Source organism: Chlorocebus sabaeus, chromosome 13 (genome assembly GCF_047675955.1).
Source record: "Chlorocebus sabaeus isolate Y175 chromosome 13, mChlSab1.0.hap1, whole genome shotgun sequence".
Classification (NCBI taxonomy): Eukaryota; Metazoa; Chordata; class Mammalia; order Primates; family Cercopithecidae; genus Chlorocebus; species Chlorocebus sabaeus.
In genome coordinates this window covers 35,850,870-35,877,245 of record NC_132916.1, presented here as the reverse complement: position 1 = coordinate 35,877,245, position 26,376 = coordinate 35,850,870, and the positions used below count along the sequence as shown (strand labels likewise).

Here is a 26,376-nt window from a genome sequence, read left to right as displayed (position 1 = left end):
TCAGAAAGCCAACAGAGCATGGTGCAGTATCTCGGAGCCTGTAACAGCAACAGAACCAAAGCCTCAAAGGCAAGGGGGCAGAGAAGTGGGCACGAGAAGTCAGAATAGGCCACTGCACAGAGAGGGCCTCCTCAATAGAGAGAGATGGCAGGAGTGGATCTGGGGACTCATACCCAACCCGACTCTTTAGCCCACTTCCAGATCTTCTACCAGACCCAACCAGAAGTAGAGGTCACAGGAACTCAGGGATGAATCCTTATGGGTCCAGAGCAGGGAGAGGGAGAGTGGAGAGAGGAGTTAGAAAGACTATAGATGGTAACAGCATAGTTCCTCGAAAATCTCCACCTCCTTTCATCATCCCCTTCATCCCACCCTCTGCAAAAATTTCTATCAATTAGCCTTCAAGTGAAATATATCAATTCAGCAGCCATTCCAGTGAGGCAGCTTTTCAGGTGCTATTAGAGCACCAGATACTAGAAAGGAGTTTTTAGGAATATTTTCTTTGTTTCTGGATCCTTACAAAGTGGTCACCAGGTAAAATTGTGGGACTAAGTATGCAGTTTGCAATCGAATACAGGCTCCTCATGTAGAACATAATGTTTATAACTGGAGCAAGGGGGAACTTTCATTGTTGGTATTTTTAACCAAAGCCTAGTCATCCCAAGCAAAGCCGAGCAGTGACTGGAATGTATTACAGGGTGGTGCTTTCTACTGCATTTCATAATGGCCACCTCTGGAGTCCTTTTCTTTCTCTTTCTCTTTCTCTTTCTCCTCCTTCTCTTGCCCCTGTTCCTCCTCCTCTTGATTCTTTCATTTCATGCCAATTATCCTCTCCCTTCATTTGACTCTAAGAATGGAAGCATTCTTAGCAGTCTCAAGTGATGAGGAAAAATGTTAAACTAAGACCCTGGCTGCTACCGATACTGTCCAAATGCTGAATTACATGTCGGTCAGACAGCTCAGCTATTTGAATTTCCCCAACACGTGGCAGTTCTTGTCCTGGAGCCAAATGCCCACACAGCAAGCTTGCCCATGTGTTATACACACACATACACCCCCGGTGCTGGGCCAGATGGCGTGCTGTATCTCTAATCAAAGGCGCGCTGCAGCTTTGATTGGCACTGGCCGTCCAGAGAGGAATGTGCATGTGATTTTGAGGCGAGGGAGCCGAGAGGACCTGAGTGCCAGTGGATCTGAGACTTGCCCTGAATGAGGGACTTTATCCTGAGGCAAGTCTGTCAGATCCAGCTCCTTAGACTTGGAAGGAAAGTGGGCGAAGGTGAGACATGAATATTTGATTAAGGAAAGGGCTAGAATAGAGCCGTGTGCTCACCCTTCTGTGTGTGAGTTGAGTTTCTCCCCTTTTCCAGGACTTTGGACTCTCTGGGGTTTGTGGTTAATGCTCATGAACCATGGGCAAATGAGAAGGTTGTCAGGCCAGGAGCCAGAGGACACAGGCAGGGGTGCTGTTAACAGTGTTAACAGGGCCTGGGGGTTTAGTCCACACCTTACTCACTGGAGTGAGGCTCCTCAGGCTATGGCCCTGGGTGATTGGCACCCTCGCTGATTCCCCTCCCATCAGGCTGCTGCCCTCAGCCTGGCCCCAAACTGTTCCTCTGCATTAGCTGTCCTGATTGCCCTTCTGCCGGCTGCCCAGCTCCACCATCGTGTCCCCAGGTGCTATCAGAGCCCCTTTTGAAAGGCCAACCTTGTAGCCTTTGTACTACATTTCCTTACTTAATTTCCAAATCTAGGGTCCCATCCTTCCTTCTTCAAACATTTTTCTTCTTTCCTCCCTTTTCCAAACACCTTCAAATCCATGCCAAACACTGGAAAGAGAGAAGGAAGAAGTAAGTGAGCTGGAGAACTGAACTGGGCAGGGGGGAAAGCGAAGCTTGCGGGGGGTCCCAGGATGTCCAAGGAGAATAAAAGAAATGCTGTCCTGCGCAGAGGGGTAGGAAGTAGCAGAGCCATTTATCAAATACCTTCCAGGTACCAGGCCGGAGGGGAAACGTGAGGACCGGGCAGGGAAACAATAGGAATAGACTCAGAGGGGTTAAGTAATTTCTACAAAGTCACACAGCTAGTAAAAGAGCAGAGCCAGGATTTGAATCCAGATATGGCTGGCCCTGTTGCATCTACCATCCTAAGTTATGCTGACTGCTGCTCATCAAGTCAGTGATAAAAAGAACTGAAAATCAAGCTGGAGAGGATTAGCCATGCATCCCCTTTCCCCTGTATTTTATGGGGCTGTTTTTAAGGAGCACCTTCTAGTGTGCCTGTGTGAGGAAGTTGGAGAGACCTTCCTTTTCCAGCACGGGGACAACCCAGCTGTTTATCAAATTCCTCCCGAGGGCCCACCCTGCCCCGGCCGCTTTACGAAGCAGAAAGGGCCTGGTGTGTATCTGCTGGTGTACTCTGCAGATGGCATGTGTGCTGCGTGCTGAAGTTTCTGCGGGGAATTAATCAGCTCCTCCAGACAGCTGGTCCGCGTGCCTAATAATATTTGCAAGTCGGGTTTTATGTTACCCACAGGCCACAGCCATGCTGCATCTTGATTATGAGAATGCAGGCGGCATTCGGAAACATGCGCCAAACACAGATATTTTAGGACCATGAATGACAGTTGTTTTCAAAACAGTTGTGAGTTTCCCATCTCAGGGAGCACTGAAATATCTGTCACCCCTTGGGCAGATGAGGTGGCATTGCATAGGGCACAAGCAGAATTGGAGTGTGGAGCCAGGTTCCACAGTCCTTCCTGTGCTCCTTGCTTCCCACCACCCCAGGTACCCAGGACTGAGCAGCAGCCCATGTCAGGGAGGAGGTCAAGGCCAGGCCCTGAGCCTGTGAGGATGGCCTTCCACTGACAGCACTCTAGAAGCAACTAGAAATTTGGAGGGATTGCTTATTCTCTATTACCTGGACATCTCACTCAGTTACAGCAGATGGTTTTTCTTTAGTTATAAACACTTTGCTAAATTCTGCCCAATCAGAGTCTCTAAATAATGCCAACATCAGTTATTTGAGTGCCTTGTCAATGAAAGGGACTTTATTAGGAGCTACCGATATCAAGAAGCCTAAGACTGCGCAGGACAGTCAGCAAGCATGAGGAGGAACACGTGGGGCATTGTTGAAATCAGATGGAACCGGGTTTGATATCCAGCTGTACCACCTGACGATCTGGTGCCTTAGGCAAGTTATTTAACTTTTGCATGCCTCAGTTTACTCATCTGTAAAATGGAAAGACATTTTGTCTGCTGTGTGCATTTTTGCAAAGATTAAGTGAAACAATGCATGTAAAGTGCTTAACAGGGTACCCAGCACATAGTGATAAATGTTGCTTGTTACTATTGGTTTATCTGGTACAACACTAAGTTCTTGGGGAATAAACAAATGAGTGAATGGATTGTAGATACAATGGAAAGTCTGAAACACTATTCAGGAAAGGGAGAGAAAAATCAAAGATAATTCCCAAGTAGTCAAATGCAGGTGATCATGAGAATGGCATTACCAATAACAGAAATGAGTGACTTGGGAAGATCTTACCTTCAGGAAAGAGGATGCATTTGGGTTTTTATCTGTTAAGCTTGAGATGGTTGTGGTGGTCCTCCAAGCCCAGAGAGATGAGTTGGGGTGCCCTCACTGGGTCTCACTGCCACAGCTGGGCTCTCAGCCTTCCAGCCGTCCCCTAAGGTCTAGTCACGGCTGCCTCCCTACCCTAGCACCGCATCTTCCTCCCGGAATCATTCCAGAGCTCACCACAGGCACCACAAGGATCTACTGTCCATCTTCTTGTCCGTACACTTCCATACCACACCTGTCTCCTGTGACCCCCAACATAGGCGGATGTCACAAGCCTTGCTTCTGGAAGTTCACAGCCCCTCCGGCCATCACTTCCTTCAGCGATCACACAAGCAGATGAGAAGCAGTGGGAAAATTCTCTGCAGACTCTAGTTTTTTCTTCATGAGCTTTCAGTGCCGACTAATGTTGATTTAAACCTAACAAGTTCAGACAGACGTGGCTGTGTGTAAGCATAACTTCCTTTTGTGGATACCTTTTTATTCTTCATTGAGCTATAACACACATACAGTAAAATGAACAAATCTGAAGTGTGCAGCCCGATGAATTTTTACGTACACGTATGCCCCTGAATCCACCCCGAAGATAAAGAGACAGAATACTTCCAGCACCCCAGAAGACTTCTTATTCCCACTCCCAGTCAGTAACCACCCCCACAAATAGCCTTTTTCCCACTCTTTGCACCATAGATTGGTACGTTTTGCCTGTAAATGAATGTCACAGACATGAATCCTATAGTATTACTCTTGTGTCTGGTTTCTTTCCCATTCTTATGTCTGTGAGATTCTTCCATATTGCTGCATGGAACAGTAGTTCTCTTCATGGCTGGGTAGTATTCCACTGTACAAATACATCACAGAGCCTCCATTCTACTGTTACTGAACATGTGGGGTCATTTCCAAACTGAAACTATTATAAATAAGGGTGCTGTGGTGGTACATACATGTCCTCGTCTCTCTGGGCTGTGTTCTCCAGTGAAATTGCTAGTCACGGGGCAAACCTAGGTTAGCACTTGCAGTTACTCCCTAACAGATTTTGTGGACATATTTTTAAAAAGGAGAATACACACTCAGTGTGTCATTTGCCAGTATTGTTCTTCCGTCTAAGCTGCTAGTGAGGCAGCCTATTGAGACTGAGGAACCAGAGGTTGGATGTTAGGGTCCCTGGCTTTGAATCAGCTCCGTCGCTTACAAGCTTGGTGTCCACAGGCCAGTTATTTAAGCTCTTTGAGCCTCATTTTTATCATTTGTAAAATGGTGATAATAAAAATGGTCACCTCACATCATTAGTGTGGAACTTACATGGGCTATCTATAAAAGTTCTTTGAGAGTTGTAAAATGTAAAAATCATCCTTATAACCTCAACTTTTTGTATTTGACATACATTTTCCTTGAAAACAATCTATAAAGTTTTTAAAGAGAATCACTATTAGTAATCAATAGAGAAAAAAATCAGTCTTTCCAGAAAAAAATACTATCTCCCTATTTTATAGCCTGGGCCAGTCAATGGATCTGGGCAGTCACCACTTTGATATACCTGCATGCTCCAAGGGCCCCTCCACCCCAGACACAGCTGGGAGTCACGCATCCGCTGTCCTTGTGTCTGGCCAGCTTGCCTGTTTTCTCGTATTTGCATTCTCTTTTGGGAACTATCCCTGCCTCTGCGCTGCCTCTCTTGTTTTTAATCTTGTGAATTCTGAATATCAGATGGCCCTTCTCAGCATTTTCACCGATGCATGTGCATACACACATCAACACAAGCACACATGAGCACACATACTGCATGAGCACACACATGCTGCCTGAGCACACACACGCTGCCTGAGCACACACACGCTGCCTGAGCACGGCTGGAACAGTTCTCCCGAGTATCTGTGGAGCCGCTCTTACTGCTTCTCTATGGAAGTGATTTAGTTTAAAGACTAGCAGCGGGCCCTTGTAGACAGAGAGCACATAGTAGTATTTAATAAATATTTGTTTACAGCAATGGAAATAACCAAGGTCACCAACCCCTCCACACTCTTCTGAGACATGCTCTCCTGTTGTCTCTCAGCAATGTGCATGGCTCTCTCTGGGAATCAAATGCTGTTGTGGCTGCAGGAACCTCCAGAAAGGGTTGTTTATTGCATTAATATTCCTTGCACACTCCAAGATTGTCTTTGGAGTGATGGGAAGCACAGGAGCTTTGCAGCTAGATAAGCCTGTGTTCAAATCCTGATGCCGTATTCCTAGAGCATAAGCTCTGGCCTCTCTGAGCCTCACCTTTCTCATCATAAAATAAGATTGGTGTTGGTTACCTTTAAGGTGATTGTAAGAATTCAAGAAGATAATTAGTAGAAGTTGTTGGTATTCTTCACTTCTTCCAACTCCTCCCCACAACACTTTGGTGTTTTTTTGTTTTGTTCCATTTTGGGTTTTTTCTTCTTCTTTTTCTTTTTTCTTTTTTTTTTTTTTTTTTAAATAGCTTGACCTCTTTTCTTCTTCCCATGTACACCTCAGTCCCCTCCAAAAGATGGCAGGGCCTGGATTGGTTAAGAGCATGACCCATGAAATCAAAGTGTCTTGGTATAAAACTTAGCATTGCTGCTAATTCACTGTGAGACCTTGAACAAGTTGCTTAACCTCTCTGAGCTTTTGTTTCCTCCTCTTAAAACAGGGATAATAATAGTTTCTATATCATAGAATTGTTGTATGGCTTCCCTGGGAATAACCATAAAGCAGTTGGCACAAAGCCAACGCTGAGCTGATCGTGGTAGCTGGCAATAGTAGTAATAGTGATATTATTATAATATTATTGGTCCAATGGATGCTAATAGTTGTGTTTCTCTCTGTCACATACACACACACACACACCCCCCCCCCCCACTTTGGGTTTTCCTGATCCCTCCCATCGGGGCTGCTTCCACATGGAGGCTCTGCCTCTATCGCCCTTTCTCCTGATTTGAATCCTCACGAAGGACAGGAACTGGGGTTGCTGTATGGTTTTGGTTGGTTTGTTTTTAAGTTCAAAATTAATGAAACAAATGTCAAGGAAACATAATCTTTGGATCTTTGGAATATATATAAAAATAGGAACATTCGGGTCTTTGTATAAGACTGCTGTAAGTTTAGGCTTATGTATTAAATAGAAGAAGAAAAATGTGTCTGTTCAAATGCTCCCAGTATTGGGGGTTTAAATTGAATAGATTATTGTCTGGAGGAAAATTCAAGTATAAATTAGACTACGAAGAATTACTAATTGTTGCAGTTTTCATGTTAATTATTTCATGTTAAAAAATTGTTACCGCATAAATTAACACATTCTTTCATAGAAAACATATTTTAGAAAGATTTGTTACTTTAATAACTCTTTGTGTATTAGAAATCCCAGATGCCTATACTAATTAAATATAATCAGATTTTAGATTCAAAAAGCACAGTAGCCATTTAACACAGACAAGCAGGCAGCTAGGTTGAAAAACACAAAAACACACTCAGGAAGAAGTGGATCCCTGTTTCTTTCGAATTTGGAATTTCACAATCCAGAACTGTGAATTCAATTCCTGTCCTTCCTTTGTATTACGACTGGGGATTATTAGACTCAGAGCGCCAGCTTTCCAGCTCAAGGGCTCCTGCAGAATTATTAATCAGCCGCTTCTGAGGTCCCTGTAATCCCGTGGCAGATCAAGGCTGATCTCGCCATGAGATGCCCTCCCTCTGCCCCCGTCAACACATGAATTTCTTGTTCTCTGTCAACAACAGCATTGCCATTCCTGCACAGTGTGCTGTGACCTGAACAGCAAATATCAGGAGAGGGAAGGGAAAAAAAAAAAACCTTTTTAATTATTGAATTTAATCTAATTCTTCCCATGCTAGAGAAGCAAACCATCCTTTGATGAAAAGCAAACCCTTTAAAATGCAAGCCATTGTCTTAAGCACCGACTAGTGTGTTCCCAACTCAGTGGTGCCACCATCAAACGACCACGCCAACCCCTGACTCCCCAGCCCACACTGAGAGTCTGTCATCCTGAGGGCTGTCTAGGGAGAGACCCCAGGGGACTTGCCCGACAGAATGCCCTGCCCTCCGAGGTCAGACACGGCTTTCCCGCTGAGCTGAGTCGCATGCCTGAACCATGCTGCTTGTAATCAAGCTTCCCGGATCCGAGTTTGGTACACTTCAGTCACTAAGCAGAAAAGCTCCTTCATTTGTATTCTGTCGCTTCAAGCTCTGAGCTTCCACCTCGTTTCTGGGAGGGACTGCTTTGTTTATCTGCTGAGCCACCGTGGAGCTTCGGGGCCCAGATTAATAGTTAGGGGGAGCAGGTCAAATTGGCAGGGAAATGGAGATGAATTGTAGACCGCATCCATTTTCCTCCAGGAAAGGGTGTGTTGAAAGCCAAAGATTAAAATTAAAAGAAATTTTAATTTCTAAATCACCCTTTCCTACTACAGTCTCTCTTTAAAGATTAAAACTGTTTCAGGTCGGAGATGGGACCAATTTCTTTCATTCCCACCCTCGGGCAGCTCTGACTCTGCCCAGAGGATACAGATGGACTGGAGGTAAGCAGTGGTCACCTCAAGCCCAGCTGCTTTGCACACCTTTCCCTTTATCTGTGCCCGTCAGTCCCATTGTATATTCTATGTTAGCATCTCTTTCTCCTTTGTGCTGTTTTGGGCAGAGCCTTTTGGTGGTGGTTTATGAATGGTCAAGAGCAAGTCCTCAGTCTGTGCAGCCCACGTTTCTTAGTAATCATCAAGAAGGAAGCAGATGGTCACCCTCTGTGATTTTAAAGTGTGTAAATAGGAACTGCAGATTGCCATCAAACATCAAAAATGTCATTTGGCTTCCTTGTCTTGCCTTGCTGGCAAAAGGAACTCCTGCATTTGCATCATCTGGGTAATCACGGACACGCAGTACGTTTGAAAACTGCCCCAGGTTCTGAAGCATCATTTCTTCCAGCCAAAGGAGGGTGCTCAGTGGCATTGCTCTGCTGTCCCCAGGGTGGCTCCCCTATTGGCACAGTGTGCCAGATTGAAAGGGGGAACGATTTGAAAAAGCCACCCCAAAGTGGTACTTGTCTTCTGTGTATCCTCTTATCCTTTGATGCCTTCTGAGCTCCCAGTCAAACTCCATGACCTCCACCTGTTCCCACACAGTATCCCCAAACCCAGTGCTGCCCGTGCAGCCTAGCTCGCCATGTGGCAGGAAGTCAGACTGACGCAGGCCCTCTGCCCCTTCTGGGGGTGGCTGGATTCTTGGCATCATTTCTGCATTGAGCTACATCCCACACATCCATTGATCACTCAGGTGAGTTCCTCTCACCACCCTGGGCAGCAGTGTGCAGATGGTTACAAAGCCCTTGTCTTTTGCTCTGGATTGAAAGTCCACAAACACAGTGTTTATCCTGTTGAAGCTGTGAATCAGAATTTTTATTCTGTCTGTTTTGTTTTGTTTTCTCTTTGCAGAGGTAATCAAGTTACAGAATTTTTATTCTGATATTGCTTCCTTTCTGGCTCTTGGAAAACTGGAAGGATACTTGGAATTATTCAGAGCCTCAGTATTCTGGAACAGCAAGCAGGGCTCCTTTTTTCTTCAGTCCCACCCAAGATAACCACTTAAATAAGCCTCCATAACACAGTCTGTACTCCAAGGAAAGTCCCTTTGATGGTTCTCAGATTTCCTTCTTAAAAGGACCAAATACCCATGATATCAGGAGATGCCCATTAATTTTACTCTCTACTTTTGCATTGCCCCCATGAGTTAGAGTGGGTTTGGCATTGGTCACCATTGCAAGGGAGGTGATGGAGAATGACAAGCAGCCCAGAATTTCCTCCCTTTACTTCCTGGCTCCTCTAGGGATATTTGGAAGGAATGTCACAGTTTACCTTCTGGTAGCCTCCATGTCTGGATGAAATGCCCTTCCACAATTTATCCTGCCTATCCTTCCCCAACTGCAAAACCCCAGGATTAATACCTAGAGTCCAGCCTAGCCCCTGCATTCTCCCTGGTAGATGAGTCTACTCCCCTCTGTCCTCTAGTTGTCCTGGATTCGATTTTTATTACCCACTGATAGACCTTCTATCTCTTCTCTGTCCAGTGTTGAACTCTGGGCTCTCTTGGAACTTTGCTCACCCCAATCAGCCTGAATATTCTTTCCATGGATTCCACTCAATTAGACTTTGGATCTGTGCCTAGTTAATCAACCTTATCTTTGCAATATGTTCAGGCCCACCTTCCACTCCTTGGTTCTTGTCCTCCTTGGCCTAACTTGTCCCTTCTCCACTCACAACCCTGGTGGGACAGAATTCCTCCTTCCTCCCAACCTCCCTCCTTCTCAAACTCCTTGCTCAACATTTTGAAATTTCAGATGGAATATAATCTTAACCCATTGTAACATTTACTTTTCATTTTTTTTTTAAAAGCGTGATGCTAAAACCTTATGAACTTGAAGTAGAAGTTTCAACAGAATGCGTCACCAGAGATAACTGGAAAACACCCAGTGTATTACTTCAGAAGCATTTGGGAAATCTGAAAGTCATTCCCTTGGCCTAGTGTGAAAATTTTGAGTTTTGCTTTGCCAAGTTTCATTGGGTTTGAAATCATTGTTTTGTTTAAGTAACCACAAAGTTCCAGGTCAGGTCAGCTTTGATTTTGCTTCTTTCACAGGATATCCTGTCCTGGTACCGCCTTGTCACCTCTCCTTCCTGTAAACCAAATTTCTGTTATTGGCATTGTTTGTGATTTCTTTTCTTTTATTACCCGGAGTAACTTTCAAGTTGAAGTATTGCATACTATTAAATATTGGATATAAAAATTTTCAGAGTTAGTGGCTTTATAATTAAAAAGGGCTCTGGGTGGCTCTTTGGTTCAGAAAAGCAGTGTCTGTTGTTGAAAGTAATGGGTTTCCTCCTTGAAAATGCTATTAGGGCACAGCTCAGATTCTCTGTAGGAAGGATTTGGCTTCTTTTATTCAATACTGACTTCACCTTCTCCACCTTGATCTAGTTTTTTAGCCAGAGGGGATATTCTCTGAGACTATGGATGGCCTGGTCACCAGGAAAAATAAAAGAGAGAGAGACTTGGCAGTTCAGTTCTCCGGTGATGTGAGCTGGGCCCACCCAGGTCTGTCCTGGCCCCTGCCCTGACCCTCCCTGCCGCAGGGAGAGCCATGGGTCATGCATCATTTCAGTGCGGCTACCTCTCCCCGAAGCCCTCATCTCCTGCTCATGTTCTCTTTTCCTCTCTCTGCTGAGCCCTCTTCTTCCTAAAGGCAGTGCCACCATTTAATTATCTGTTGGATTTGCCTGTGAGCTCTCTGTCTCCCTGGCTGCCTAGAAACCCCAAGGGTGGAGGCAACCTGTGCTTGGTTTTCCCAGGAGCGCCTCACAGGGTGCTGGGGACATCGTGGACCCTCGGAAGATTCTCACTGATTGGTTGATGAGTGTTTTGATGAGAGTTTTTTTTATCTTCTTTTCCTCTTCTGATGTTTGGAGAGCTTTGGCATTGCTGATGGCATTTGCCAGTGCAACTCAGTGACTTTAGGCCTTTACTATCTGAATAAAATAGCAGCTGGCATTTATTTAGCTATTACCAGGTGCCAGATGCTGTGCTGAACCTTTTACATCAACGATTCTTCTCACCACAACCTTAGGAGGTTATCATCCCCAGTTTACAGACAAGGAAACTGAGACTTAGGGACATTTTAAATGATCAACCAGCAAATCCAGTGTGCAAGCACAGGGATGCCTGACTCGAAAGCTCCTTTCCTAAGTGATCATACTGGTCCTTCCACAAGTGTGACTACTCAATCCCAGCTCAGCCCACAGTTGGACTGCTTTGCATTGTCACTGAAGAGCGTCCACTCCTCGTTTCCTGACCGGCTTATGTACTCTTACTGCAGGAGGTGATTTGGCAGCAAAAGTATATGCAGTCTTCACTGGAGCATTTGAAATGCCTGTGCCATCATCTTAATGTATGAAAACACATAAAGAACAGGAAGTAACTGAGTCAAGTAAGACTGTTTCTATTTGAGGCAGAAGTGAAAAACAGATTACCTGGCCACTAGGGATAGAGGGACTTCATTAACTGGAATGTGGTCTGGGGCTTGGGATGGGCCATCCTGACATAATGACTTTGGGCAGTCATCCCGTTGGCACTGAAAAACCGAGAGCATCAGTCAGGCTGTGCTGTCGTATGAAAGGAAGATTTTATTCCTATAACTTTTAAGAGTGAAGAAAATTATTAGTTTATTACACCACTCTATTGTTACTCTTTGTGTTTAGTTTGATTAAGTCTGTGTAAAGGAAAAGAATGACTTTGACCGTCAGGGTGTCAGATAACTTACTGCCTGGCTGGACCCTTTAGCTAGTTAGAGCATTTATTGCTGTTTAACCAGCCTTAGGCAAGTTGCTATGAAGAAATATGTGTCTCCAACCTCAGTGGATTTGCATTCTATTGAAGGAGATTTTTAAAATAACTTATGAAAGAACTAGTAGAAGGACACAGAGGAGACATGGACATGGTGGAACAGTGTATAGCGTTTATGCAGTCAGGCTCTGGCGCCTTTGGTTCAAATCCCAGTTCTGCCATCTACACGTGTTCTTTGTTTGGCACATTACTTTCCTGTCTACGTTCCATTTTCTCATCTGTAGAACAAGACTATTCCTGGTCTCCACCTCATGTGCACAGTGCTTTGCATGGCTGACTCTTAGCAAGCGCTCAGTGTATGTTTAGCTATTGTGGTAGCTGCTATTATCAAGCATTAAACTGTTGTTTCTAGCACTAGGCGCTAGGTGCATTGGAGAGATTAGTGAAGGCTGGAGTAATCACAGATGACTTCATGAAGGAAGTGGGACTGGAGCTGGGTAGGCTTTAGCTAAGCAGGTGAAGGGAAAGAGAGCATTTCCAAAGCCAGTGTAAAAGAAACAAGTGTGAGCATGCTAAGTGCAGGACACAGGTTATAGTAAAGCAAACTGAACTAGATTAGTTGTGTTTGGGGTAGCAAGAACCAAGTTAGGTCAGGCACGGTGGCTCACACCTGTAGTCCCAGCACTTTGGGAGACTAAGGCAGGAGGATCCCTTGAGCCCAGGACTAACCCGGGCAACATAGCAAGATCCCATCTCTACAAAACATAAAATTAGACTGGGCGCAGTGGCTCATGCCTGTAATTCCAGCACTTTGGGAGGCCGAGGTGGGTGGATCACATGAGGTCAGGAGTTCGAGACCAACCTGACCAATATGGTGAAACCCCGTCTCTACTAAAAGTACAAAACTTAGCCAGGCATGGTGGTGTGCACCTGTAGTCCCAGCTACTCAGGAAGCTGAGACAGGTGAATTGCTTGTATCTGTGAGGTGGAGGTTGCAGTGAGTCGAGATCGCACCACTGCACTCCAGCCTGGGCAACAGAGCGAGACTCTGTCTCAAAAAAATAATAATAATAATTAAAGTAAAGTAAAAATTAGCCAGGCATGGTGGTGCACACCTATAGTCCTAGCTACTCAGGAGAGGCAGGAAGCTTACTTGAGTAAACCCAAGCAAGAAGAGCCCACAGGGGAGACAAGCAAAATGCTTGGAAAGAAAGGAAGAACATGGGGAAGAATAAACTCAGAAAAATAATTCATGCATTTCTCATAAAAATGTTTGAGCTTTGGATTATGCTAAGTTTTACTGCTTTGTTACCAAGATTATTGGTATTATTCAAATGTGAGAAGTGTGCTAAAATAGTACAAATGCACCCAGAGCCACTCATTAAGTAAACATGACAGAAGTGACAATGGAAGCATCATCTACCCAATTGCTAATTGCTGATAGACACCCATGGGCCTTGAAATGTCATGATGCTTTTGAAGAGTTTTGAAAAGTCAAAGCACTTTTCCCATTCTGTCTCATCATAAATCATTCTCAAGGTAATGATGTGTTATCCTCCATGTTTTAAAAGACAAGGGAAAAGAACGATGTGGGAAGTCATCGCACTTCTGCTCACAGCCCAGTAACTTTCTGCGCTTAGGATGGAATCCAGAATCCTCGTGCAGCTTACAGAGTCCCACAAAATCTGTCCTTGTACCCCATCTTATTATTCTCCATAGCACTTTATTGTAGTTGACATATGTAAAAGCCATTCATTTATTTTATCTCCCTCAAACTAAGCTTCCAGCTCCATGACTCTCAGAGACTGTTCATCCTCCTGGTACCAAGTGCAGTGCCGGGCACTGGGGAATACTCCAGAAATACTGGTGGTAGGAAAAAAGAGAGAATAAGCCAGCCCAACAGTGGTGGGTGTTTGTGTTATTTCTGTGGACAAACTTTGATAACTGAATAAATCCACAGCCCTCTCCTTTCTCTTGCCTGAAGCATGGATGATTATTAACTTTACTTTAAATGAGGAAGACCAGGGCTCAGTGAGGTCAAAATGGTTGATGTCTAGTCACTTACATTCATCCCAGTCTATTAAGAATTTATTCTTAATCCAGTCTATTAAGGATTCTCCACTTTGTTTCGCTGTCAACTCTCCCAAGGCCCCTTGCCACCTTGTCTTTCTGCTGATGTAACTAACCACCCCCATCCCCAGCTGCAGCCCCAGTGAACTAGGCCCCCTTGTCCTCAGAGAATAAAATGTGGGGCTCCCTCACTCAGATACATTCACTCCGACCCAAAGGGGATCTGAACACACTTACACTGGCAGTGAAAATGCAGGGTTCTCCAGGTGTTTTAAGTTTCATTAGTGTGTGGCTATTGCTTTTCCATTTCAATTGGCAATTGTTAGACCCTTAAAAGGGCATCCAGACAGTGACCCTGGTGCTGTCACCAAGGACAAGTAGAGGACTCACCAGAGGGCAGGGAACTGATAATATGCTCTGTAAGGAACTGTGGTTATTCAGCCAAAAAGGGGAGGGCTGTCCAGCTACTCATTCATTCATTCAGCACCTGTTTATCAAGTGCTTTCTCTGCACCAGACACTGTACTCAGTACTGGAGGTGTGCTGGCCATCCGGGAAGACATGCTCCAGCACTCAAGCACAGTATGTATCTGTGGATAGAGACAGCCTTCAGACAATTCACGCATTGATTGCACTTTAATAATAACAGCTTCATTAGGCAATATTTACTGAAAAAAAAATGACAACTACAAAGAGGGAGGTGCTCTGGCAGCATAGAAGTAGGAAACCTACCCCAGTCTTTAGTGATCAGGCAAAGGTTCCCTGTGCAAGTAACACTTTGGCTAGGAGCAAAAGAGGAGTAAGAATTAGCAATGGGGTAAGGACTTTTGACAAAGGAAATAGCCTGTCCCTGAAGCGGGTAGGAGCCTGGCATTTGCAAAGCAGTCAAAGAAGGGCAATGGAGAGGTTGTAGAGGAGAGAGGAGGAGAGCAGAGGAGAACACATCTGGGATGATAAGAAGCAGCTGGGGAAGTAGGTAGGTACCAGATTATGCATGTGGATTATATTAGAAGGCTACTGTAGAAACCCAGGGTGGGCATGCTGAGCAAGTGAGGACTAGAGGAAGGGTAGTGAATTCAAGAGTATGAAATGGTCAGGATGTAATGGACCTGACACGGGCACGGACAAAGCAGGAGGGCACAGAGATCATTCAGTAAAGATGTATTGACCTCCTTCAATAGGCAGGCCGTGTGCTGGGATCCGAGTACACAATAATGAAAAATAGAGTGTCCAGGTGAGGATGATACTCAGGATTCTGTTATCACCAACTGGGTGGTTTACAAAGTCACCAAGGATTGAGAAGCCAAATTGTGGGGGAGATAAATTTTGGATGTTGCATTTGAGGGGCGCTGACTTGTATAACCAATTTCCTTCTCAATTGTCTCTCCATTGTGATGATGGAGAGACAATTGAGAGGGAAACTGGTTATGCAAGTCGGGGACTCAAGAGAGAGGTCCCATCTGGTGATATAAATGCAGGCATCATTGGGTTCAAGATAGTCGTTGGAACCACGGGAGTGGATAAGACCCCTGATGTTACACAGAGTTTGTGATCACTCATTTCGTATCTCAACAGAATTCAGAGAAACAGGATTGAGCTGTATATCAGAAATCATTTAAAATATTGACATATTTATTCATCACAGGAATGATTCAGCCTAAGGCTAACTGGTCTTATATGTGTTCCTGGGAGTTAAATGACTAAGGTACAAAGATCCTCTTACCTGGAAGTTCTAGGACATGGGCCCCAGTGACCACACCAGGTTGTCAAGTTTTCACCGTGACAAGTCAAGGTTTCAGCAATGGCTTGGGAGTTTGGTAATATTTGCAAATAGTACCTGGAAAACATTCAGTGGAAAAGATGCCTCCAAGTACACACACCACACACACACGCACACATATTATGGCCTTTGTGTATTGGCTTAAAAGAATCCTAAAGAATCCTAAACTGTTAAGCTAATTCAGTAAGAAATGACAGAGTGGTCACTTCTTTTTTTGAATTCATGTAAACATGGAACAGACACACTAAGTGTTACAGTAAAGCTCAAGATAACAGTGACATAGATGATCATTACCTGTATAGTTTGCTCTGTTCCCTCGAAATAAAATGCGAAGAGGAGAAAACTGTTTTCATATCTAAATCCTGCTCCCAAGCAGAAGAATTTCAAAGAGTGAATCAGCTAGTTACATAACAATACCAAGTTAACTGCATTGCAGTTCTGATGTTTTCTCCATTGTTCTGTAAATCCATACTACTTAGAAGACCACTTTGATTCTGACTTTTTGCCTGTCAGAACTTCACTTTCAAGGGAAAGACAACATTTACACCCAGGAGATCCTTCCTTCAAGGTGTCTGAAGTCTCCTAACTTACAGAGCCCACTGCAGCAGCCCTGCAGCAGGGACACCTGTGGGATTGTATAGGTTATGTACTACACAACCTTAGGGATGCTGTTTTCATAGACTGGGGTTTTACACTGTGCAACCTGCATGGTTAGTTGTAAAGACACCTGCCAGAAATCCCCAGTTAACTCCTCCACATTTACAGCTGCATTTTAGGGCCAATAGCTTTGTACCCTCAGGAGATGGGAAGCCAGGATAAGGGGAAACAGAAGTAATGAGATGTGTGGAAGAGGAAGCAGGGATTAGCTCTTTTCAGTAGAAACCTCAGTTAATCATTAATACCTTATTGCTGCTTTGATTTAACCTTTTGTCTTCCTTGAAAAGGAAAATAGTTATCTATAAAGAAGCTTATTTTGTCTAAAGTGACTGCTATTTTAAGACAGAGAAGAAGCAGGAGAAGTTGGACAAATACATTATTTTTTATTCCTCCAAATACATTATAAATACATTGTTTGGTATAAATATATTGCTTGTCTTAGAAAGAAAATTAATACAAAACAAATTTAAGTAAGCTTAGTAGTCAGACCACATATCTACAAATGACTTCCTTTCAAAGAGTCCTTACATTTTGCAGCCTTTGTTTTAACATTTTTTGAAGGTTTATATATTATGATCCTCATTGTAGATTATAAAATGAGAAAATAATAAAGCGGACTAATGCAGCTGGCTGATATTGCCATTGGTTTTTTTAATCTGAAATTTTGAAATCACTTGGAAAATCTAACATGACTGTATCCAAATTTTAAATAGTCGCTTTCAGCAACACACATACCTTCACCAATGTTGAGTGATTCAAAGAAGGGGAAAAACAACTCCTTTGGTTGTCATTTTATTTACAGGATTTGTCTGCACAGCAGAGAAAAATGTTCCATTTACTTCAGAGATGGTCAGAGATTTCCAAGCCATTTGGCTCAAGAGATGGTTTAAATAGGAATGAATGTAGTATACCTTTAATTCTCTGAAGTAAGAGAACTCCAGCTGAGGTTTGGTCCAGGGCACAGTCTGCTCTCAACACTGAAGAAAATCTATCACATTAATCCCAGTGGCTCAGAGTCCAAAGCTGTGTGAACAGAATACTCAAGGATAGGAAGTGTGAGAAGAATGCTTTGAAAGAAACTTTAAAAACAAAACGACTATTCAGAGAATACCAGGTCTTATGTGGAATCATCTAGCACGTAAGGAAAGATATAAATAATTATGCCTGAGAAACATAACTAATTAAAAATAACGCTATGCATAAAAGGAAAACTATAGAATAACTTTTCTGCTCCAGTGTTAATGTGAGATGCCTCATAATGAAATAGTAGGATTTTTTTTTTTTTCATTTCATTTCACACAGACACATGAGAGATGGAGAGGAAAATTATATTGCCTGAAAATGCCAGGGTTGATTTACTAAAGATGTTATCATATGCTGTATTTAAGACAAAAATCTAATTGCTGTAATTTATCATACCTCTGGCTGTTAAAACTGTGCCAATTTAAATATTTTAATCATTCGCCACTTTTGTACATAGTGACTTTTTATAGAAGATTCTATGAAACATTCTGATTTTGTCAGCCTTTGTATGATTTTTAGGAGCTCCTTAAGTAGAATGAACATGCTTTAAACATGTAATTGTGTTTCCATAAGTAATAAAAATTCCTTGTGTTTTTCTTTTAGTTTGTTCAGTAAAATACCTGGAACTGCTTTATAATTGCTGAGCTGAATGTTTGAGAGCACAAGCTGCTAAATCCCTTTTATTTATTTTATTTTATTTTATTTTATTTTTTTCTGAGACAGACTCTTGCTCTGTCACCTAGGCTGGAGTGCAGTGGCGTGATCTCGGTTCACTTCAGCCTCTGCCTCCAGGGTTCAAGTGATTCTCCTGCCTCAGTCTCCTGGATAGCTGGGACTACAGGCTCATGCCACCATGCCCGGCTAATTTTTGCATTTTTGGTAGAGACAATGTTTCACCATGTTGGCCAGGCTGGTCTCGAACTCCTGACCTCAAATGATTGGCCCGCCTCTGCCTCCTAAGGTGCCGGCATTACAGGCGTGAGCCACCGCACCTGGCCTGAATCCCTTTTAATTCCCTACACACACATCAAGCTTGTAGAAAGCAAGGTGGACCACACCCTTCCTTTTGGTTTAGAGAGAAGATTATTTTAATGATCAGTTAAATTTTTGAATAAAAAAGACTCCACTGACTGACATGAATTTGCACCTTGGTCTTGAAAAGTCAGAGACTCCTCAGACAGTCATGGAGGTAAAACTGCTCTTTAAAAAACAAACATTAAATAGTACTCTTTCTGGATGGTGGAAGAAACGGTGGTAAGAAAGTGATCTTACAGGCGACAGAGCGAGACTCCGTCTCAAAAAAAAAAAAAAAAAAAAAAGAAAGTGATCTTACAGTAGAAAAGAAAAAAGTATCCCAGCAGTAAAGATGGCCGCTACAGGGAGAAAGAATGGAGGAAAAACAGCAAATGTGGAGAGAGAAGGAGCTGGAGGCAGATTCCTTTCCCTGCTGTGGGTGTGGGAGGCCTTTGGGAAATCTAACCCATTTCAACAGAACACATGGGCTGCATCCAGTTGTCCCCACCCTGGGAGCCGCTCTGTGTTTTCATCTGGTTTTGTGTACCTGGTGAGACCACACTATCTTACATACCAGAGGACTCATGAGAGCAGCATTATGACTAAATCCTATCTGTGTGTATTAAAACATAGCATTATTTCAAAGTTAAATATATATATATATGTTTCCTAAATCACAAGAAACCAGGGCTTCTTCCCCCCTTTATTGAGGTATTAAGGTACTTTGAGCTGGATTCCTTAGGGTCACACAGCCAAGACCAGACCCTACATCTTCCCAATCCCAGCCCATTCCTGCTTCACCTCCTTTCTGTCCTCCCCTCTAAACCTGCTCTCATGAAAGTAGTTTGCACGTGCCTTTCCCTCGCACACCCCGTGCCCAGTGCAGCGCCCTCTGCCTGATGAATAACCAGGTGTTCGTTCTGCAGGTGCAAAATTCCCCATCAAGTGGACGGCCCCCGAGGCAGCCCTGTACGGGAGGTTCACAATCAAGTCTGACGTGTGGTCTTTTGGAATCTTACTCACAGAGCTGGTCACCAAAGGAAGAGTGCCATACCCAGGTAAGAGCAGGGCCTCGCAGACATGGGCCTGGGATTGGAGGCTTTTTTGACACCATTTGGGGAAACTTCATCCACTTTGCTTTCTAAGCCCCATCCTCAGCTTTCTGCTGAGCTTGAGTTTGAAGAACACGGCCAGGTATTCAGCCAGAGAAAAGCAGAACTGGGAGCCACCATGTATGTAGACAAGCAGCCACCATGAACTGTGTGTCAGGATTAATGTAAGTAGCAGCTGGTCTAAATGCTTCAGTCCCCTTCCAGTTCGTAGAATCCCTCCTGTCTCAGTAGGAGTGTCTGTGGTTCCCAGAGCAGAAATGTCACTGGCAGTGCCTCTGCCCAAATGGAGTTTGCAGACATGTCTGGGAAAGAGAAGGAGAAAAGCCCCACTGCTTTTTGATTACACTGTAGCACTGACCCATGGAGTGAGCCTGGGAGGAACATGCCAGGACCTGTTCTCTCCGCAGGACCCAGCTCCAGATGGCCAAAGAGAGCAGAGGCACATGCGAAATGCAATTTAGAGCCACTCACTGCCTGTTGCTGAACAGTCCAAACATGTGATAGCAAAGCAAGTCTAATGTAAAGAAATCGGAAATTCTTAGACTCTGGAATGTTTCTGGATTATCAGATTTATACTTTCCAAAGAAAGCATGAGTTTGGGTTATCCATGCTTACATTGATTAACGTCGACAGATGGTGACATAAAGGACACCCATGCCATTTCACCTCCACGCTTTAGTGGTTACAGCACAGGGACGATCTGCTTTTTTGAAATGTTAAGGACATATTTTTCAGTTACTGCTGAGTGAAGAAAGAACATAGCTCCCCCTCATTCTCTGCCTAAGAAAGGAGCTTAAATGAAAAAGCAAACAAACGAAAAAAAAAAAAAAAAACAGTGATAGAAACGATAGTGAAGATTAATGAGGAATTTAGGTCTCCTGCAAATCCTGGGTTTGTAATCATATCTTTGAGTCAGAGGAGCCAGCGAAGGCAGATTAATTTGTAATCCCTTTGTTCCTTTTTTATGATTGTTTCTGGTCATCTTCAGAGAACACAGAGAGGGGCACATCGTTCTGGGTTGGTGTAGCCTTGAGACTCCTAGGAGAGCCAGGTTGACATGGAGGCAAAATTGACAAATTCCCAGTCTCTGAAGTGCTGGCACTGGGCGTTTAGAGATGCGGGTGTAAGTCAGTTTTATTGATGCTGCAGTGACTGCTGCTGCCAGCATGCACACACGGGCAGACACTCCAGGAATCGCCAACCAGCACAGAAGAAAGGGCCGCCCTGGGGGATGGAGCATAGCGTGGGTGTTTCGGAATCGCTTCTCAAAGGGGGAGATGTGCAGGCATCTCCTCTTTATTTCTTGTCTGAATTTTGAGCTGATTTCTTCCTGATCCCCCCAGGTTTATAGTCACCCTGTGTGTTAAATGCAGTCGGGGAGGAAAGGTTAATGTTGTTTGCTTTGCTGTGAAGCCTTCCCTTGCAGTAAATACAAAGCAGCTTTTTGTTACTCAGAATCTCACACAGAAACCAAGACAAAGGGGTGGAGCGGGGGTGGGGGGAGCCTGGGAGAAGGAAGGCAGGTGCGTGTTTCTCAGTGAGTCTTTTGTCAAGTTCGCTTTTAGCATAAAGAAAATGGCCTCATTTTACCACTTAGACCAGGATTCATTCATTCAGCGTAGCTTCAGTCACTGTGAACTGTGCCAGGCATTTTCCTCTATCCGGGAAATACTGCAAATAAGACCTTCATACTCTCAGCAAGCCTTGATTAGTACCTGCCTCAGGCTAGGCATTGTCAGCACAGTGGGCAAGTAAATACATTTAGCCCCTGTGTTCATGGACATTACAGTCAGGTAGATAAAATATGCCTCAAATCCAGGAAGAAACCAGCCTTCTTTATTCCTGGTTTATTATTAGAGGGAGTCATCCTGAAGGGATGGATTACTTGGCTTTACCTACTCTGGGGCCTAGATCTTCATTCTGATAATGGGGCCAGGGACACCTGATCCAGGTATCCACACACAGCAGGTCTGAGAGGGACTCTTCATGCCGAGTCCTGTGAGGATGGCAGAGGAGTCTGAAGTGAGAACTAACTCCAGCGGCTCCTGCAGAGAGAGCTGTGAGCACGTGCTGGTCTGCAGTGGGCTGTGAGAACTGCCTCTAGCTCTGGAGGAGTGCTGGAGGGAGGGGGCTGTGTAAGGAAGGCAAGTAAGCCAGACCTTGGAAGGCAAGCAGGGTTTCCTCAAACCCAGAAAGTGGGAAAGCATCCCAAGGTCTGGCACGTGGGAAGGCACGTAGGCCTGGGAGGACAGTTCCAGGGACCACAGGATGAATCTGAGAAGATGCCATGTGCAGGGACACACCTGGAGATGTGGCTGGAAAGGTGGCCAAGAGCCTGCGTTGGGGCCTCGCTGGTTAGCAGTGGTGACCAGGGAACTGTGTCCTCATTGGGGGTGTCATGAGATGGTCCTCATTCAAAGAAAACCACAAAAAATTGTCCCCAGGCCTGTTCCTACTCATGGGTTCTTTCTGGGTTTTGTTTTTTAACATAGCTATAATCCTATTTAATTGGGTTTGTGAATCCAACAGAAAACTCTCCTTGAGGGAGAAGCTTTTACAGAGGGATTCCAGTTACAGGATTATTAGCCTAACGAAGGATAATAATTCCTAAGGAATAAGAGGTTTCACGAAGCTTCCTTCAGATGTCACTGTGAAAACAAAGAAGGACCTTCCTCTCTGCATTCTTGCTATTTGTTGGTGTGGCAAGTCAGTCAGTGTACGCTGAGGGCTCGCTTCTCAACTTCCCATGTTATGTCTTTGTGCCTGTTGCTAGTACCCCAGGACGGACTCCGAGTCCCGGTCCGTCATGATTTCCATTCTGCTTTTTGATGCAGTAGTAATGTCTCGACTGGCTAGAGTATATTTTCAAGTAATGCTTTTTTGGAGAACAGTAGATGGTGGTACATTTTTCTGAGTCTTCCATACCTGAGAATAGCCTGCTGTTTCCTTGACACTTAAGAAAGGTCCTTTGGCTGGTAGGTGAAGATGAAGGTGCAGGAGAAGGAGGTGACTTATAAATCGGTTTTATAAAAGCTTTCCAGGCATCTTTGCCCAGCGTGAAAGAAGGCCCAGAAGTGACAATCCCAGAAGGAACTTATGTTGGAGTATGTGAGGTGTGACCAAATAAAGGGCAAAGGGAGGCGGAGATGATAGAACATTGGCAAGTTGTGTGAGAGGAATGGACAAAAAGGAAGGGAAGAGGACAATCTCAAACTGAATGAGAACCTTGAAGCCAAAGGAAAAAAAAATACTGAAATACGATGCTGAGATTAACAGGGGGGTGGTGGAGAAAAGTTACATCACCTTACCAGATGAGGAAGGTTGCTTTCAAGATGTGTAACAAGTATGGATGCAGTTCCAAGGAAGAGCTCCATCAGTTCCCTGCTAACAGCCTGACCAGAATGCATTCTCTGCATTGCAGGCTAGCTTGCTTTTCTGCAAGCAAGGGTTCAGAAGCATTCTTTACCTCAAGATTAGAACGGATTTCATACTGATGGATTGTTGTGTATGAGAAATAAAAACACTTAAATAAAAGCAGTTTTCTGGGATTGATGCATAAAATCAGAGTTATGCATTTTTACCTGTCTTTTCACCTTTAAAACCGTTCTCAAATCCTTCTTTTCCTCTCTGCTTCCAGTTTCTCCCCGCCTCCCCACCACCCACCCACCATTCTACCATTGTCGCCAGCAGAGTTAGTATCCCAGAAAACACAGACCTGGTTATCTCACCCTGCTAGTTAAAAACGTCCACAGCTTCCCTTTGCCTTCTAGATAAATCCTAGAAACCGTAATTTTACATAGTCCTTTATAACTATTTTTCTGCAGTCATTCCACAAATATTTATTGCGTACCTACTACATGCCAGGTACTGTTGCAGGCGCCAGGAATACAGCAGTGAAGCAACAGGCAAATGCTGCTGCCCTCATAGACTTCCATTCTTCTTTGAGGAGACAAACAATAAACAAAGATAAAGAAGCAAAATATAGCTAGTAACAGCTAGGGAGAAAAATAAAACAGGGAAGGGGAGAGAGGGGAGAGTGGCAAAGGAGCACCTCACTGGTCAGTAAAGACCTGAAGGAAGCAAGAATCCAGCCAGGTGGGTATCTGGGAGCAGAGCCTTCCATCAGGGGAAGGGGAGAGTGCAGAGACCCTCCAGAACCACAGGAGGCTAGCATGGCTGGAGCAGAAGGAGCAGGAGGTCCCAGCAGCCCCAGGGGCAAATCAGATAAGGCCTTTCTAGCTCATGGTTGGAATTTTTGCTTTTACTCTTAGTGAGATGGGAAGTGAGGGGATTTGAGCGGGAGAGTGATATGATGTGACATGATTTCTCTCTTGCTGTCTTCCATCCTTCACACGTTACCCAAGACACATCAAGAGATCTCTCTTGAACATGCAAGCCTCTCTTTGTGGCTCCTCTGTCTGCCTGAGAACCCTTCAAAGCCCAGCTGAACATCATCTGCTTTGGAAAGCCTTCCCCATGTCCAGACCAAATGGGGTGCTCCCTCTGCTTGCCTCCATGACACCTAGCATATTTCTGTTGGGCCCCCTGTTTGTGTGTCTGTATTTCTCAGTAGCTTCAGAGAAGGGAGTTCCTTTGATGGGTTCCCAAGGCCCAGCACGGGTCCACCCCATAGTAGACTCTCGGTAAGTATAAGCAAGTCAATGAGTGAATGAGACAGAAAAAAAAGAACTCACCTATGAGGTTTTTGAAACAAGGTTTTAAAATTTAGCCCATAGCCCGCAAAGCCTTTTAACTGTGTTCCATTATCTTCACACATAGATATATATTTTCCCATCCACAAGGTAGCCTCTGTCCTCAAAGTTGTTCTGGAAAGTTGACCCTGTGATCATTTCAAACATCATGTTCCAACACTATTCTAGGCAAAGTGTCCTGGCCATTCTGTGCCCTGGCTCTTAACTGAACAGCTGTTTTGTGGATTTGGCAGGACCTGGTAGAGCAGGAACCCTTTATTTATTTATTTTCCCCCTTTTTTTTTTTTTTTTTTTTTTTTTTGAGATGGATGAAGTCTTGCTTTGTCACCCAGACTGGAATGCAGTGGTGTGATCTCAGTTCACTGCAACCTCTGCCTCCGAGGTTCAAGTGATTCTCCTGCCTCAGCCTCCCAAGAAACTGGGATTACAGGCACCTGCCATCATGCCCGGCTAATTTTTGCAGTTTTAGTAGAGCCAGGGTTTCGCCATGTTGGCCAGATTGGTCTCAAACTCCTGACCTCAGGTGATCCATTCTCATTGGCCTCCCAAAGTGCTGGGATTACAGGCGTGAGCCACCACGCCCGGCCAGGAACACTTTCTTAAGCAAACCACACTTATTCATTGGAAGCACTTTCGAATCATTCAACAGGTGACTTTCTTGAATACATCTAGTTGCTTGATAATGACCTGAAGAAGTAAGGGAAATTAATGAAACTGGTGGCTCTTTCCTTAAAGGATTTCAAGTGCCACTCTGGTCCTCCCTCCGCCTTAGAGACCTGAACCGTAGATACATTTTCCTCTGTGTTCAAGATAACAACAGCAGCAGGTTTTTCATGGGAGAGGAAAGGGTTAGGACTCTCCAGCCAGGAGGAGACTGGGAAGCCGAATGAAAGCTCTCATCTTAGCCGACGGTGCAGTGTCTCTTCCTGGCTCGTCCACAGTCCCTGGGGTTTTTCCTACAGCTCATGATGTTCCCTCAGAGAGGGAACCCTGCCTGGAATGCTCAGAGGTCATGCTGTCACCTCCCCCTACAAGGTTTTTCTTGGCCAGCATGTCAGGTGAGAAGAGGAGGGAGACCAGCAGAGAATGCGTGTGAAGAGGGCGGCCAGAGAGGGACTTTCGGCCCCCAGTCCTGTGTTCCAGCCCCAAGTGCTCCTTGGTCTCAGGGGTGCAGTTCCAGGGCCTTCCTCATGGGCACCCTGCCTCTCTTTTTCACTCCCTCTTTTTTTCTGGGACAAAGGAGTTCTCTGTGACACTGTATTATCAACTTCAAATACAGAAATACCTGTGTGTTCAGTTACATGAGTAGCTGTCTTTCTGTGTGTATTAATACAATGGGCTGAATAAAAAAGCCGCTGTCCTGAGGTTATCTGGCAAGATGGGGAAAGAAAAACAAAACAAGTCATTATTGTACCTTCTCAAGATAAGTTCTTTATTCTCATCCATACTCTTCCATCAGCTTCCCTCTGCCCAGAATTTTCACAATGATCCTACACTAAAACCTAACTCGGCGTCACGGTTGTTAACCAGTACGATAGCAAGGACACATGAGAATCTGTTAATACAAGCACATGCGATGGCGCAGGCTCATGCTGAGCAAGCACCATTAACACCCCTCCTCCTTCCCAGCGCCAGCACAGCCCTGCTCAACAGACGTGTAAACACAGGGCCTTTTCACAGGGTTTATGCACAGAAGCAAGGGGAGCCTCAGACCCAAGGCCTTATGCGCAACGTTGTGTAATTCCCTTTGAACAGACAGTTCAGTTAGCAAAAGGAATTTGGATATCTGATAACCTAAACATCATTCCCATTGTTAAAGTGCTTAATTATTCACATGGCACAAAAACCCAGGTTTTGCAACCCATAGTCAAATCCAGATGCAAACATGGACAGATAACAGTTAAAATCCCTGATTGTACGGATATGGCCCATCTGAGATCCATATTGGGAAGCTGCACAAATGGAAAGCTATAAAACACAAACACTCTTCTTTCATAAAAGACATTTTTTCAAGTAGCTGAAAGCACAATGAATGTTGAGGTATTTTGTTAACAAATGGATGAGCTAAGTTCAAGGGAAGTCA

At 44.4% G+C, this 26,376-nt stretch overlaps 1 protein-coding gene across 8 annotated transcripts in view; it reads left to right on the top strand.

Moving 5' to 3' along the window:
* FYN (FYN proto-oncogene, Src family tyrosine kinase) overlaps window positions 1-26,376 on the top strand; it is a 207,483-nt gene that overhangs the window by 174,752 nt on the left and 6,355 nt on the right. For all 8 annotated transcript variants that reach the window (XM_008007307.3, XM_038001005.2, XM_073022420.1 and 5 more), the window contains one exon: window positions 19,396-19,527. In XM_008007307.3, the coding sequence (XP_008005498.1) occupies window positions 19,396-19,527 (132 nt within the window). The remainder of the gene's footprint in view (window positions 1-19,395; window positions 19,528-26,376) is intronic.